This window comes from Heterodontus francisci, chromosome 19, assembly GCF_036365525.1.
Source record: "Heterodontus francisci isolate sHetFra1 chromosome 19, sHetFra1.hap1, whole genome shotgun sequence".
In the NCBI taxonomy this organism is placed as follows: Eukaryota; Metazoa; Chordata; class Chondrichthyes; order Heterodontiformes; family Heterodontidae; genus Heterodontus; species Heterodontus francisci.
In genome coordinates, this window is record NC_090389.1 from 7,301,974 (window position 1) to 7,318,825 (window position 16,852).

The 16,852-nt window shown below is 43.8% G+C and overlaps 1 protein-coding gene across 1 annotated transcript in view; it reads right to left on the minus strand.

Annotated features, from left to right (window-relative positions):
• Positions 1-16,852, minus strand: part of ift122 (intraflagellar transport 122 homolog (Chlamydomonas)) — a 229,911-nt gene that overhangs the window by 199,072 nt on the left and 13,987 nt on the right. The window contains exon 5 of the mRNA XM_068051340.1: positions 11,715-11,791. Coding sequence (XP_067907441.1) covers positions 11,715-11,791 — 77 coding nt within the window. The remainder of the gene's footprint in view (positions 1-11,714; positions 11,792-16,852) is intronic.

The following is a 16,852-nucleotide window of genomic DNA, read 5'->3' on the forward strand; positions in this document are numbered from 1 at the left end:
ATACATTTAAGGTGAGGTCAGATAGATATTGGGGACAAGGGAGTAGAGGGTTACGCTGATACATTTGGAGGAGGCAGGACGGGAGAAGGCTCGAGTAGAACATAAATGAGTGCCAAATGGCCTGCTTCTGTGCTATATATTCCATGTAATTCTATGAAGTGTGGGAGAACTGAGACACCTAGGGGTTCAAATAAATCATGTCCTGCAAGTATATTATAACAACAACCACCTGCATTTATATAGTACATTTAATGTAACCACGGAACTTTACAAGTGTCAAATCAAAATTTGACATTGAGCCACCTAAAGCAAAATTAGGGCAGATGACCAAAAGCTTGATAAAGAAGTAGGTTTTAAGGAGAACCTTAAAAGAAGAAAGAGAAGTAGAAAGGTGAAAATTTAGGGATGGAATTCCAGAGCTTAGGGTCTTGACTGAAGGCACAGCTGCCAATGGTGGAGCAATTAAAATCAGGAATGTTCAAGATGCCAGAATTGAAGGAGCACAGAGAGCTCCGGGAGCTGTAAGGCTGGTAGAGATCACAGAGATAGGGAGGGGGTAAGGCCACAGAGGGATTTGAAAACAAGGACAAGAATTTTAAAGCCAAGGCGTAGCTTAACTGGGAGCTGACCTGTGAAAACACAGAGGAGATGGGTGAGTGGGACTTGGCATGAGTTAGGACAGGGCCAGCAGAGTTTTGAAGGGCCTCAAATTTGCAGTGGATAGAATGTGGGAGGCTGGCCATATGTGCATCACAGCAGTCTAGAAGTAATAAAGGCGTGGATGAGGGCTTCAGCAGAAGATAAGTTAATGCAAGGGCAGAGTCGGACGATGTTACAGAGGTGAAACTAGGTGGTCTTAATGATGCGCAAATGTGTGATAGGAATGTCATTTCGGGTCAAATGTAACACCAAGTTTGCAAACAATCTGGTTCAGTTTCAGATAGCTGTCAGGGAGAGGGATGGAGTCGGTAGCTAGGGAACGAAGTTTGTGACAGAAACTGAAGACAATGGCTTCAGTCTTCCCAATACTTCATTTGTTCATTCATTCGTTGGTGTCATCTTCTTCCCAGAAAGCTGCCTGCCATGGATCTGCACTTCTGTCTGTCCTGTGCTGTCCTTACACATTCTGCATCCAGTCCATTATATCTCTCATCCATTTTCTTCTCTGCTTCCTTCTCCTATGTTTTCCATCGATCTTTCCTTCCAATAATTGTCCCTGTCCACTTTCTGCTCTAATGATGTGAATGAAGTATTGTTTCTTTCTCTCTTTGATATTATGCACTAATTTCCTCTTTTCTTCATCCATTTCCAGCACTTCCTCATTATCCTCCTGTCTGTGTAGGATATGCAAAACATCCTCTGATATGTCCGTATCTCAAATGCATTCAGCTTATCAATCGTCTCTTTGTTTGTCATCTATGTCTCCGAGGCATATAACATAGATGACAAAATGCAGCAATGCAGCATTTTTTCCCTAAGATTCAGGTTCAGTTTCTTTGATGTTAACAATTCCTTCATTCTGACAAAGCTGGTCTTGGCTATCTCAATTCTCCTTTGGATCTCACAATCACATCTGTGATCTCCCATCATCTGTGATAATCTGCCCAAGGTATGGAAATCTTTTCATTTGTTCCAGGACTTGTCCATTACTTCATTTTTCACTTCCGGGATTAGGTCTCTACTCATCACCAATGTGAAGAAAACCAAGACATTCATTCTTAATCCAGATTTCATACTCTTTGCATTCACTTTGTTCACAATTTCCTGTAGTGCCTCTTCTGACTTTGCAATCAGTGCAATGTCATCTGCATATCTCAAGTTGTTAATGTTCAACCCACCAATATTGCAACCTGGTAGATGTTCTATATCTCTGAAGATAGCTTCAGTGTACAGATTGAACAGTTTTGGAGACATAACACATCCCTGGCGCACTCCTCTTTTGATTGGGAAACTGTCTGACGAGCCGCTATCAAGCCTCATCACCGCTAATTACTTCCAATATAGATTCTGAATTATCCTTTTTATCATTTCTGTCAATTTCTAGTTTGTTTAAGCACTCCACTCTGATGGTAGACTGCATCAAATGCCTTCACATAGTCTATAAAGCATACATACACAGGTTTTTGTACTTCCAGATATCTTTCGATCACTACTCTCAAGTTAAAGATGGCCTCTCTTGTTCCTTTCTTTGGTCTGAATCCTGACTGACTATCATTTATCTCTGCTGCCATAGATTGGTCATTTCCTTCCAAAATTATTAAAATCATTTTCATCACATGGCTCATGAGGCTTATTGTCCTGTGCTCTGAACACTCTAGGGCTTTTGGTTTCTTTGGGAGCTTAATGAACACTGACTGGATAAGATCCTCAGGTAGGAATCTTGTTCTGTAAATGTTGTTGAAGAGGTCTGTTGTATCCCAATGTTACCATCATTCAAGGCTTTCAGGCATTCTGTTGGTATGTCATCAATTCCAGGTGCTTTCTTTGCTTTCATCGTTTTGATCACTGCACTGACTTTTTTTAAAATTTGTTGCTCTATTATCTCTGGTCCTTCTCTTCCCTCTGGTGGTACCAATTCACTTCTGTCTTCATCATCATACATCTCCCTGATGTATTCCACCCATCGTTTCTCTCCCCTTTCTTTTTTGAAGAGAAGTTCACCTTCCTTGCTCCTTATACAGCCACTGTTTGTGGTTATTTTCTTCTTGTCTGTCAATGCTTTAACTTTCTCATGCAATGCCTTTTCTCCAGTTCTTCTATTTCCTTCATACCAGTTTTCCTTGGCCACCCTACATGCTTTTCTTATCTGCCTTCTATTTTCTCATTTTTTTCTTTATTGTTCTTATTCTGCCTCCTTTGGTCCATCATATCTAGTATTTCAGTCATCCTCTCTTGCTCAGTTACTGCGTATTTCATGCTCTGCTTCAACCTTTTCCCATGCCTTTCTGTTGTTTCCTCCTCACTAAGGTCTTGCACTGTCACTTCCTGAAGTAAAGCTTCAGACGTGATGGTAACAGCATACTTCTTCATCACATCTTCCTCTTTCAGTCTGTCTAAGTTGGCTTCATCTTTCATGGGAATCATTACAAGTAGGCAGTGATCTGAATTGATGTCTATACCTGGGTAAATGAAGGCATTCTTGAAGCTATTCCTGTATCTTTCACTGATCATCAGAAAATCTATTTGATTTCTATGGACATCTCCTGGACTCTTCCAGGTGTACAGTCTTCTTGGGTGTTTGAGGACAGTATTCAAGATGACCAAGTAATTTTCCTCACAGAACTCTATCAGGCGTCCACCTCTGCTGTTCTTCATTCTTAGTCCACAAGCGCCTATCACATGTCCATGCCTCCCTCCCCCAACGTTTGTGTTCAAATCACCCATGACTATCAAGATGTCTCCACTCTTCACATGCTTCTATGCTTTTTGCACCTCCTTATAGAATACTTCCACTTCTTCATCACTGTGATCCTGTGTGATCCACACACAATGTTCTACTGGTTTCTCTTTAAATGTTGCCATAATCACTCTCTCTGATATTGGCCAGTATCCCTGCATGACCTTTGTCATCATTATTCCAACTCCATTCTTATGTTCTCTACCACCTGAGAAGATTATCACCTGCTTTCCTTTATCTATTTTCCCAGATTCCGTCCATCTAACTTCTGCCGATCCTAAAATGTCAATGTTCAGTTTTAACATCTCTTTCATGCAGTTGTCTATTTTACCACTCTGGTAGCATGTCCTTACATTCCATGTTCCAATTTTGAAGAGTTCTTACCTGGGTTTGAGAATAGCATCGTCAGATGGTAGCCTTTCTTATGAGTTTGGGCTGCCCTCGTCATTCACCTGGCTATTCCTACTTCCTAGCAAGTCCTCTTCTTTTAGTTGTAGGAAACTTCCGGTCATCCAGTGTTGGATGTCAGACAAGCAATCTGATACTGAGTTTGGATGATCAGCCATGATCGTATTGAATGGTGGTGCAGGCTCGAAGGGCTGAATGGCCTACTCCTGCTCCTATTTTTCTATGTTTCTATAATTTGGAGACAGTGGAGTGTGAAGAGAGGTGGAGGAGAGGTAGAGCTCGATATCAACAGCATGCATGTGGAAACTGTCACTGTGTTTTCAGATGATGCTACTGAGGGGAAGCATGTAGATGAGAAACAGGAAGCCACCTTGGGGTGGGCACCAGAGGTATTTGAGCAGGAGTGGGAAGACAGGCCAGTGCAGGTGATTCTCTGCAACTGAATAGATACGTTTGGAACCAGATGAGTACTGTCCCATCTAGACGGAAGGCATTGGAACAGAATTTCATGGTCAACTGTGTCAAAGGCTGCAGACAGGTTGAAAAGGACGAGGAGCTTATATTTGTCACAGTCAACTAGGGTGGCATTTGTGACTTTGGCAAGAGCTTTTGTGGAAGCAGGTGGAAACCTGATTAGAGGGATTCAAACATGAAGTTCTGAGGAAGATGGGCATAGATTTGGGAGGAGACAACACATTCAAGAACTTTGGAGAGGAAAGGGTAGTTGGAGATGGACTGGTAGTTTACAAGGATGGAGGAGACAAGGGTTGCCTTTTTGAGAAGGGTGATGGAGAGGGGAGCAGTACCTGAGTTGAGAGAACCATTAAGATTATCAGCTGGCTTGAGAGCCTGGAAGGGTCTAGAGCGCAAAAGGTGCATCTCACCGATAATGTGAGCTCAGAAAGGGCATGAGAGAAGATAGGAGAGAAACTACAGAAAGATTCAAATTCAGGGTTAGGGCAGCGGGGAGCCTTAGAGGTAGTTTGTCCCAGTAAGCTCAGTAAAGGTAGGAAAGCAGCAGAGGCAAGTGAACAGATGATCTAGATCTGTGTAACAAAAAAGGCCATGAGCTCCTCACACTAAATGTTGGAGTTGAGGGTGGAAGAGGCAGGGTAGGGTTGTTTAAGAAGACTGTGGTGGAGGAAAGAAACCAGTGTTATTTTTGCCTTCCTGGATGATCTTTAAGTAGTAGGAAGTTTCAGCAATGGAAAGCAGGACTCAATAATGCTTTGTGTGATCCAGCCAGATCTGGCTGTGAATCATTAAACCAGTGATCCACTAAACATTTCATATTTGTGTCCCTTGGACTTAAGGAAGCAAAAATGGGGGGGGTGTACCAGGGGAACAACCAAGGTCAGAAAATTAATGATTTTACTGGAAACAAGGGCATCAAAGATGGTGTAGAGGGTGTGATTTAGCAAATCAGTATCTGCAAAAATGTTAAAATGAATTGTAGGCCAACAGCTAGATAGTTGGAACTGTGAAAGTGCAGTGGTAGGAGACCCGAGAGAGAGTTTTTTCTGGGGTGGACACCAAATGAAATGGAGTTGGGAAGTGGAAGAAGAAAATAGGTAGAGAGTGATATAAGGAAATGATCAGAAATTAACTTATCAGCGAGTTACAAGGGGAGTAGCAAGGCCGTACGAGGTGACAAGGTAGAGGAACTGGCCATGAAATGGGTAGGAGAGTTTATATGGAGGGAAAGACTTAGGGAGCAAAGGAGGGCAGTAAGCACAAGAGGAAAGAGAGCAGGAAGTGTTGAGATGGAGGTTAAAATTACTAAGGATGAGAAGTTTCTTGGGATGCAGAGACAGAGGAAGGAAAACAGAGAAGATATCTCAATGAGAAACTTGGTCGATACTTGGGAAGACAGTACAGAACAAGGATTTTAAAAGAGACGCAAAGGGTGGAACAAGATGAGATGCTCAAAGGAACAGAAGTTACCAGAGAAGTAGGGAAACAGAACAACGTTTGAGCAGGGAAAATGGTAGAAAGTAGCTTGACGAGGAAGCTTCATTCAGGGGAAAGGTGGCATCACCCCTAAACTACATCTCCGTCAAGACCATGATGTCAATATGATCAGCTATAATAAGCTAATGGATGGCGATTTACAGGTGAGCCGACCTGAGGGAGACATGAAGGGGGCAGTGATAGCCAATCCACTTGCAGAGTCCAGAGCGTAAGAACAGGGAGCAAACAGAGGGGCAGGAAGGAGGTTGGCAAGATTAGCCCCTGGTAGGTGCACAGGACGGGAAGGGCAAGGACAGAATACAATGGGTTAATTGGGGTTGCTACATTTTAGGAGGTAGTGACAAGTGCCTCGGTGAGCCCTTCAGAGGATGCCAAGAGAAGCACAGTGGGAAGTTGCAGGATAATTTAAGAGGGAACCAAGCCGAGAAGGGCAGCAGGAGACAAGGAAAGACAACAAGTATTGAAGAATAGGGGCTTGTGAAGGTAGAGTATCCAGAGGAGAAATGAAAGAAGGAACGATGGAGCGAGGAGTGAAGAGGAAGAAGAAAAAGGGAGTGAAAGGGGAAAATAGAAGTGACGGAAACAGAGCGGCAGCCAAAACTCTCACTTGGTAACTGAGCTACATACACATTGTTACAGTCAGAGAGCAAATTGATGGCTAGGTGCTGAGATCAGTAATGCCTTAAAAAAGGCCAACAGTATTTTGGCTTTTATAAATAGGGGCAGACAGTACAAAGATAAAGAAATATTCATAAATTTTTGCACATCATTAGTCAGGCCATAGTTAAAGTACTCTGCAGGTTTGGTCACCCTGTTCTAAAAAGGACATTAAAGCCATAGGCAGCATTCAGTGTGGATTCCCCAGGATGATCCCAGGTTTTTATGTATGCTAATTTTTATGTAACCAGACCTATGTAACTTGAGGTTTCCCTGTGCCCATTTTGGCTGCTGCTCCAATCCTAAGTCCATCACTTCTATTTCCACTTTTTCTCTTTTCTGTTAATCCCTCCAAGACCCCTCTCTTCTATCATCATGCCTTCTTTCACTTCTTCACTCCCAGGTACTCTGACCTCCCAATTCCCTCCCCCAACCTTTCAATACTCCTTGACTTTCCTGCTCTCTTGCCACCATTTCAGACTTGACTCCCTGTTAGACAAGCCTACAGCTTCCCCCGTGCCTCTCTTGGCATCCTCCGAAGGGCTCATCAAGGCAGTCATGCTGGCTCATTAGAAGCAGCAACCCCAAATGTCCCATCCTGCTCTCTCGCTGACCTTCCCGCCCAGCAGATTCGCTGAGGGCTGATCTCGCCAATCTCCTTCCCGTCCAACTCACCCCTCCCACTGCTGACCCTGTGCACTCTGCCAGCGGATCAGCTCCCACCACCCCTTATCACATCTCCCTCCAAAATGTCCATTCACTTGTGAACGAGGCCCTGGCCCTTGCCATCCATGAACTTATTGTGAATGATTACATCAACATCATGACCTTAACAGAAATGTGGGTGAGCGGAATAATACCTTTCCCCTTAATGAAGCCTTCCCACCTGTCTATACCTTTCACCACTTGCCCCACCAAAATCATCGTGATGGCAGCGAGGCACTTTTCACCAAATCACACCTTGGCCTGACCTCCTACTCCTCTGGCACTTGCTCTTCTTTTGTACGTATCTAGCTCCACCCCCTCAACTCTCATTCAAAATGCTTATTCTCTATACAACCCACCCAAGTAGGATAAAAGTTTTCTCACACTATGATAGCTTCACTGCTTTCATCCTTCAGCCTCTGAACCGAACAACTGCTCATCCTCAATGATTTCAACCTCCATCTCAACTCATCAAGCTCTCTCTCTCCTGAGTTCACTGCCCTCATATACTCCCTTGATCTCTCCCTGTGTGTAAATTCCCCAACTCCTATTATTCACGACTACCCCCCAACTTTCCCATCTCATGTAGCCTTGCTACTCGCATCATGTCAATCACAGAGAACGCCATCACTGATCACTTCCTTACATCATTTTCAGCCCACATCCTCCTTCCATGCTCCAACCCAACTTCCTTCTGTACCTGCCCCAGGAAATAAAACTGCACTTTCAAAATCCCAACTGTCTAGCCTTTAGTCCTCCATTGGACACAACATTTCTGTGCTCAACTGCACGCTCGCCTCCACCTTTGATGTCCTAGTCCACAATAAAACCATTACTCTCTCTCGCCATGGCTGTTCCCCCTGTACAGTCCTCATCTCCACTCCCTTAAGTCAAAGGTCGTAGATGTGAAAGAATATGGCAGACAACTGTTTTAGCCATTCACCACCAGATCTGGTTGAACCACATAAAGCACTAGAGTTTCGAAGAATGAGAGGTGATCTCATTCAAACCTACAAAATACTGAAAGGGATAGACAGGGTAGATGCAGGTAAGATGTTTTCCCTGGTTGGGGAGTTCAGAACCAGGGGACGTAATCTCAAAATAAGGGGGAAGCCACTTAGCACCGAGATGAGGAGAAATATTTTTACTCAGAGGGTTGTGAATCTTTGGAATTCTCTACCCCAGCTGGCTTTGGAAGCTCAGTCATTGAATATGTTTAAAGTAGAGATTGACAGATTTCTAAATACCAACGACATAAAGGGATATGGGGATAATGTGGGAAAAGGCATTGAAGTGGATGATCAGCCATGATCGTATTGAATGGCAGAGCAGGCTTGATGGGCTGAATGGCCTACTCCTGTTCCTATCGGGTCCTGCTCTCGTCTGCTAAAACTACTCACTATCCCAGGATCAATCTGGAACACAGCTCCAGGGACCCGGGTTCGATTCCGGGTACTGCCTGTGTGGAGTTTGCAAGTTCTCCCTGCGTCTGCGTGGGTTTTCTCCGGGTGCTCCGGTTTCCTCCCACAAGCCAAAAGACTTGCAGGTTGATAGGTAAATTGGCCATTATAAATTGTCACTAGTATAGGTAGGTGGTAGGGAAATATAGGGACAGGTGGGGATGTTTGGTAGGAATAAGGGATTAGTGTAGAATTAGTATGAATGGGTGGTTGATGTTTGGCACAGACTCGGTGGGCCGAAGGGCCTGTTTCAGTGCTGTATCTCTAATCTCTAAACACAAAAATAACCCCCAGCTTATTTTCTCTACTGCAAACTGTCTTCTCCAACCCCACTCTCCTGTCTTCTCCACCCCCAACTCCAACAATAAATACAAGGAGCTCATGAACATCTTTGTTCAAGATCAAGACCATCCGATCTGCTGCCCCTGCTGCTTCCCTCTCTTTCACTAGCCCACTAAGCCAAATTTCCTCTAAAGATCCCCCTGCTCCAGCCCTGAACTCGCATCTTTCTCTAGTTTCTCTCTGATCTCCCTAATGCCCTCTCCGAGCTCATCTTGTCCATCAGACTGACCTCCTGCTCCCTCGACCCTATTCCCACTAAAATGCTGACCATGCATTTTCCCCTCCTGGTCCCCATTTTAGCCGATATTGTCAATGGTTCTCTCTCTTCAATGCTGTCCCTCTTTCCTGTAAATCTGCTGTCATCACCCCTCTCAAAAAAAAACCCTTTCTCCACCGTCCTCACAAACTAACGCCCCTTCTTCAACCTCTCTTTCTCTCCTAATTCCTTGAATGTGTTGTCGCCTCCAAAATCTGTGCTTATATTTCCCAGAACTCCATATCTGAATCCCTCCAATCAGGTTTCTTCCCCTGCCACCGTACCAAAACTGCTCTTATCAAAGTCACAACTGACATCCTATGTGCCTGTGACAAAGATAACCTATCCCTCCAAGTCCTTCTTGACCTGTCTGCAGCCTGACACAGTTGACCATACCATCTTCCTCCAACACCTTTCCAGTGTCGTCCAGCTGGGTGGGACTGCACTCATCTGTTTCCATTCTTATCTATCTAATCAACTGCAATGGCTTCTCTTCCCGCTACCACACCACTACCTCTGATGTCCCCCAAGGATTTATCCTTGGTCCCCTCCTATTTCTCATCTACGTGTTGCATCTCAGCACCATCATCCAAAAGCACAGTGTTAGTTTTCACATGTACGCTGACGACATCCAGCTCTACTTCACCACCACCTCTCTTGACTCCTCCACAGTTGTTAAACTATCAGACTGTTTACTCGACATGTAGCACTCTATGAGCAGAAATTTCCTCCAAATAAATATTGGGAAGACTGAAACCGTTATCAGAATCACAGAATAGTTACAGCGCAGAAGGAAGTCATTCAGTCCATCGTGTCTGCACCTGCTCTCCGAATGAGTAATTCGCCTCATGCCATTCCCCCGCCTTCTCCCCATAACCCTGCACATTCTACTTTTCAGATAACAGTCTAATTCCCTTTTGAATAGCTTGATTACTGTTATCTTCAGTCCCTGCTCCAAACCCCATTCCCTAGCTACTGACTCCATTCCTCTCCCTGGGAGCAGTCTGAGACTAAACCAGACTATTTGCAACCTTGGTGTCATATTTGACCCTGAGATGAGATTCTGACCATATATCCGTGCCATCACTAAGATTCCTTATTTCCACCTCCATAGCATCTGTTGCTGAAACCCTCAATCATGCCTTTGATGCCGCTTGACTTAACTATTCTAACGCACTCCTGGCCAGTCTCCCACATTCTCCCTTCCATTAATTTGGGCTCAACTAAAACTCTGCTGCCCATGCTCTTACTCCCACTAAGTCCAGTTCATCTATCACCCCTGTGCTCGCTGACCTACATTGGCTTCCAGTCAAGCAACGCCACAATTCTAAAATTCTCATCCCTGTTTTCACATCCCTCCTTATGTCTGTAATCTCCTCCAGCTCCACAATCCTCTGGGATCCCTGCACTCATCTAATTCTTGAGTATGCCCATTTTTAATTACACCACCATTGGTGGCTATGTCTTCAGCTACCTAGGTCCAAATCTCTGGAATTCCCTCCTTAAACTTTTCTGACTCTACCTCTCTTTCTTTCTTTAAGTCGGTTCTTAAAATCTATTCTTTGACCAAGCTTCTGGCCATCTGCTCCAATATTGCCTATGTGTCTCGATGGCTAATTTTGTTTCATAACATTCCTGTGACATGCCCTGGACGTTCTACTACATTAAAGAGCTATATAAATTAAGTTGTTGCTTTATGGGAAATTAGTTATGAATAGAGACTCAAGATACTGGGACTATTCCCATTGAAGCAGAGAAGGCTAAAAGGAGATTTAATAGAGATCTAAAAATTATGAAGGGTTTTGATAGGGTAAATAAAGAAAGACCTTTTCCTCCAGTTGGAAAATTAATGATGAGAAGTTCGCAATTTTAAATTGTCACTAACAGAGCAAAGAAAAGAGTTAGGAAATATTTTTTAAACACTGAAATGACCATTAATTTAAATGGATGGAAAAATCAGCATGCCTCCCTTATGGGCATGCACTCCTCCCACCTGCTTTCCCTGTGACTACTGCCCTCAGGACCAAGAAAATCTACCCCAAATCTCCTGTTAGGACTCTAATAAAGCTAGCAATTAATGAAATCAAAATTCTTTCCACCGTTCAAACTTATTTTAAAATAAACATTTTTTTCCGAGTGCATGGTTGTAGGTTCATGTCCACATGGCATTCCATGCTCACGTTTGCCTGCCACCAATGGAAAGATGCACCAATGATTCTTGACCAGGTTACATGATGGTTCATTTCAGAATATCTGGGCTATCTGTATTAAACCTCTGGGGGTCGGGTTAGCTCAGTTGGCTAGACAGCTAATGTATGATGCAGAACCATGTCAACAGCGCAGGTTCAATCCTGTACCAGCTGTGGTAGGTCATGGAGCCTGCCCCACTCACTTCTGATTAATCAAATTATTACTTCCAACAAGAAGTCCTTTATTACAATTTAAGTAAATAATAATTAATAAAAACACTAATGTAACTAATTTTTAGGTTTTAAAAAATATTAAAAGATCAAATTACCAAAGTCACTGGATGAACAGGAAGCCAGTTGGTGAGTGACTGGGTTATATGCAATGCACTGAATGGAATCATTATGTCTGTAGATTGGGAAAAAAACACCAAAAAAAAGCTTAGTTACTGCCGGTTAGATCATAAAAGATATTAAGAACTTCTTCAGTTCTGATGAAAGCTTATTGATCTGAAACATTAACTGTTTTTCTCTCCGCAGATGCTGTCACATCTGCTGAGTATTTCCAGTATTTTCTGCTTTTATTTAAACACTTCACTATTGAATATTCCATTAGCATTCTGGAAGTATCTGTCCAACTATATCTATAAATATATAGCTCTGGCTCAGTGGAAGCACTCCTGCCTCTGAGTCAGAAGGTTGTGTGTTCAGGTCCTACTCCAGGACTTGAGCACAAAAATTCAGACTGACGCTCTAGTGCAGTACTGAGGGAGCGTTGCGCTGTCAGAGGTGCTGTCTTTCAGATATGTTAATCTGAGGCCCTGTCTGCCTTCTCAGGTGGATGTAAAAGATTCCATGGCACTATTTCGAAGAAGAGCAGGTACATTATCCCTGGTGGCCTGGCCAATAGTTACCCCTCAATCAACAGCACAAAAACAAATTATCTGGCCATTATCACATTGCTGTTTTGTGGAAGTTTGCTGTGTACAAATTGGCTGCCATGTTTACAACATCACAATGTTGACTACACTTCAAAAGTACTTCATTGGCTGGAAAGTGCTTTGGAATGTCCAGTGGTCCTGAAAGGCACTATATAAATGCAAGACTTTCTTTTGTATAGTAATTGTGTTTGTCAGGCCCCACATATCTGATCAGTCCATGTAAAGAGAAAAATCCAAACTCCCATGTACAAATGGTTGCAGTAAGCACATTTGATTGTTTTCTGCTCACCACATGATCATCAGCAATAAATCCACAGACTTCATCAAGCTCCTGCTCTACAGCCAACCTCCAATCCCAAAGAGCCTCAAGGCTGCTTTCTCACTCCCAGGCCGGCTGTTTACTTTGAGATCCTAAGCTCACCACTTATTTTGAGGCCACAGGTCTAAATAAGTTGAATAACAACTATTATACCTGTACACACACACACACATACAAAACAGCTGATCTCGTGTCATTGAACACAGTAAGCTGAGACAAAAGCAAAATACTGTTGATGCTGGAAATCTGAAATAAAAACAGAAAATGCTGGAATTATTAAGATCAGGCAGGATCTATGGACAGAGAAACAAAGTCAATGTTTCATGTTAACTCTGTTCCCCTCTCCACAGATGCTGCCTAATCTGTGTATTTCCAGCATTTTCTGTTTTTGTTGCAACAAACTGGGAGTTTGCTGTTTTATAGTTACATTATATCCATGTAACACAATATCAGAACACAGCTTTACCAGCTCATATAATACAGTCATATGTAACACACAGTTCATTATAACATAATTGATTTCCTTGGCATTGGTTATGGACATTTTTTAATTTGTTTTTCCTGTAACCACACAATTGGGAAACTTGTAGAAACAATGGCCCAGATATTTACTGGAGCAGGTTTTGAGAGAGGTTGAGGGGTGGTGTGGATGAGCAGGGGGGGGGGGCGCGAGGTTTTGGCCGTGAAACCCAGGGGTCTGGCTTTACCCTCACACTGTGCCATTTTATTGCCATAGCTTGCATCATTTTATTTAAGCAGGTGCCCTGCCCGGAAGCCAGCTTGATGAACAGACTTAGCTCCTTGTCGGGCAGGTAACGTTCCGGAAGCCAGGAGCAGGAACGGAGTCTGCAGCTGTTTAGTGGTAGAACGGAGGTCCAGAGGCGGGCAGGGAAGCATTTAAGTTTGATGGTCTGGGAAGAAGTACTCCTCTTCCTCTTGGCCCACAAGCAGTGCTGTAAAGACATTTAAATTTTCCACGAAGTTGTCCTCACCTTCCTTTAGTTGCCAGATTTGCCAAGATCCAAGGAAACCAGCCAATTAGGTTAAACCCGGAAGATAAGTTAAATATTAGGCACACAGACTCATTATAATAATTAAATGGGCAATCTGTCCACTGGAGGCAGGCTGGGGGTCAGGTTGGAGTTTTTTTAAAAAAGTTATCAAACCGACCCAAACCCAGCCATTTTGGGGGTTAAAGTTGCTGCCAATAACTCCGGAGAAATTGAACAGCCACTTGGACAAGCATGGACTAATAAAGGAGAGCCAGCACAGATTTGTTAAGAGCAAATCATGTTTGACTATCTTGATGAGTTTTTTTGATGAGGACAGTGCAGTTGATGTTGTCTATATGGACTGTCAAAAGGTGCTTGATAAAGTACCACATATTAGGCTTGTTAGCAAAACTGAATCCCGTGGCATGAATACAAAACTGGATGACAGACAGAAAGCGGAGACTGGTAAACAAATGTTTTTGAGACTGGAGGGAGGTATACAGTGGCAATCCCCAGGGTTCAGTGCTCGACCATTGCTCTTTTTGGTTAAGATTAATGACTTGGACTTGGGGAAAGAGGCACAATTTTTAAATTTGCAAATGACACAAAACTTGAAAGTGCAATAAAAGTAAGGAAGATAGTAGATTTCAACAGGACATAGACAATCTGGTGGAATGGGTGACACATTGCATGTGAAATTCAACACAGAAAAGTGTGAGGTAATACATTTTGGAAAGAAGTTTAAGTGGAGACAATACAAGCTAAATGACACAATTTTAAAGGAGGTGCAAGAACAGAGGCATGGACATTTGTGTGCTCAAATCCTTGAAGGTGGCAGGACAGGTTAACAAAGCATATGGGACCCTGGGCATGGAGTACAAAAGCCAGGAAGTTATGCTAAACCTGTGATCAGACACAAGTTCAGTGCCAGCTGGAGTACTCTGTCCAACTCTGGGCACCACACTTTAGGAAGGACATGAAGGTTTTGGAGACGTTACTCTAAGATTTTCTAGAATGCTTCAAGGGATGAGGGAATATAGGTAAGTGGATAGATTGGAGAAGCTGGGGTTATTCTCCTTAGAGCAGACACGTCTCAGAGGATATTTGATAGAGGTGTTTGAAATCAGGACAGGTTTAGTTAGTTAGTTAGTTACAAATACAGCACTGAAACAGGCCCTTCGGCCCACCGAGTCTGTGCCAACCATCAACCACCCATTTATACTAATCCTACACTAATTCCATATTCCTACCACATCCCCACCTGTCCCTATATTTCCCTACCACCTACCTATACTAGGGGCAATTTATAATGGCCAATTTACCTACCAACCTGCAAGTCTTTTGGCATGTGGGAGGAAACCGGAGCACCCGGAGGAAACCCACGCAAACACAGGGAGAACTTGCAAACTCCACACAGGCAGTACCCAGAATTGAACCCGGGTCGCTGGAGCTGTGAGGCTGCGGTGCTAACCACTGCACCACTGTGCCGCCCAATATAGACAATACAAAACTTTCCAGTGGCTGAAGGATCAATAACCAGAGGACACAGATTTAAGGTGTTGGAAAAAGAACCAAAGGTGACTTTGTTTTCATGTTCTTTCGTGGGATGTGAGAATCAGCATTTGTTGTCCTTCCCTAATTGCCCTTGAGAAGGTGGTGGTGAGCTGTCTTCTTGAACACTGAAGTCCATGTGGCATAGGTACTCCCACAGTGCTGTTAGGGAGAGAGTTCCAGGTTTTTGACCCAGTGACAGTGAAGGAACAGCGATATAGTTCCAAGTCAGGATGGTGTGTGGCTTGGAGGTGAACTTGCAGGTGATGATGCTTCCATGCATCTGCTGCCCTTGTCCTTCTAAGCAGTAGAGGTCGCGGGTTCATAAGGTGCTGTCGAAGGAGGCTTGGCAAGTTGCTGCAGCATATCTTGTAGATGGTACACACTGTGCCACTGTGCGCCGGTGGCAGAGGAAGTGAATGTTTAAGGTGCTGGATGGGCTACTGATCAAGCTGATCAAAGAGCTCCTTTGCCCTGGATGGTGTTGATCTTCTTGAGTGTTGTTGGAGCAGCACTCATCAAGGCAAGTGGAGATTATTCCATCACTCCTGATTTGTGCCTTCTAGATGATGGAGAGACTTTGGGGAGTCAGGAAGTGAGTTACTCAATGCAGAATTCCCAGCTATAATAAAAACAAGAAATGCTGGAAATACTCAACAGGTCTGGCAGCATCTGTGGACAGATCTGATGAAGGGTCACTGACCTGAAACGTTAACTCCGCTTCTCTCTCCACAGATGCTGCCAGACCTGCTGAGTATTTCCAGCATTTCTTGTTTTTATTTCAGGTTTCCAGCATCTGCAGTATCTTGTTTTTATTTTAGTGCAGAATTCCCAGCCTCTGACCACCTCTTGTAGCCACAGTATTTAGCTGGCTGGTCCATTTAGGTTTCTGGTTAATGCTAACCCCCAGGATGTTGCTGGTGGGGGATTCAGTGATGGCAATGCCGTTGATCATCAAGGGGAGATGGTTAGATTGTCTCTTGTTGGAGATGGTCATTGCCTGGCACTTGTGTTGCATGAATGTTACTTGCCACTTATCAGCCCAAACCTGAATGTTGTCCTGCTCTTGCTGCATTTGGGCACAGGCTGCTTCAGTATCTGAGGAATCTCGAATGGTACTGAACATTGTGCAATCTTCAGTGAACATCCCCACTTCTGACCTTATGATGGAGGGTAAGTCATTGACGAAGCAACTGAAGATGGTTGAGCCTAGGACATTACCCTGAGGAACTCCAGCAGCATTGTCCTGGGGCTGAGATGATTCCATTGTGCTACATCTAACTCCAACCAGGGGGAGTTTTCCCCGATTCCCAATTACTTCAATTTTGCTAGGGTTCTTTGATGCCACCCTCGGTCAAATGCTGCCTTGATGTCAAAGGCAGTCACTCTCACTGTATCTCTGGAATTCAGATCCTTCATCCATGTACGGACCAAGGCTGTAATGAGGTCTGGAGCTGAGTGCCCCTGGCAGAACCCAAACTGAGCATTGGTGAACAGGTTATTTGCTGAGTAAGTGGCGCTTGACAGCACTGTCAATGATAACTTGCATCACTTTGCTGATGACTGATGGGGGTGTAATTGGCAGGATTGGCTTTACCATGCTTTTTTGTGGACAGGACATCCCTGGGCAGTTTTCCACTTTCTTGGATAGATGCCAGTATTGTAGC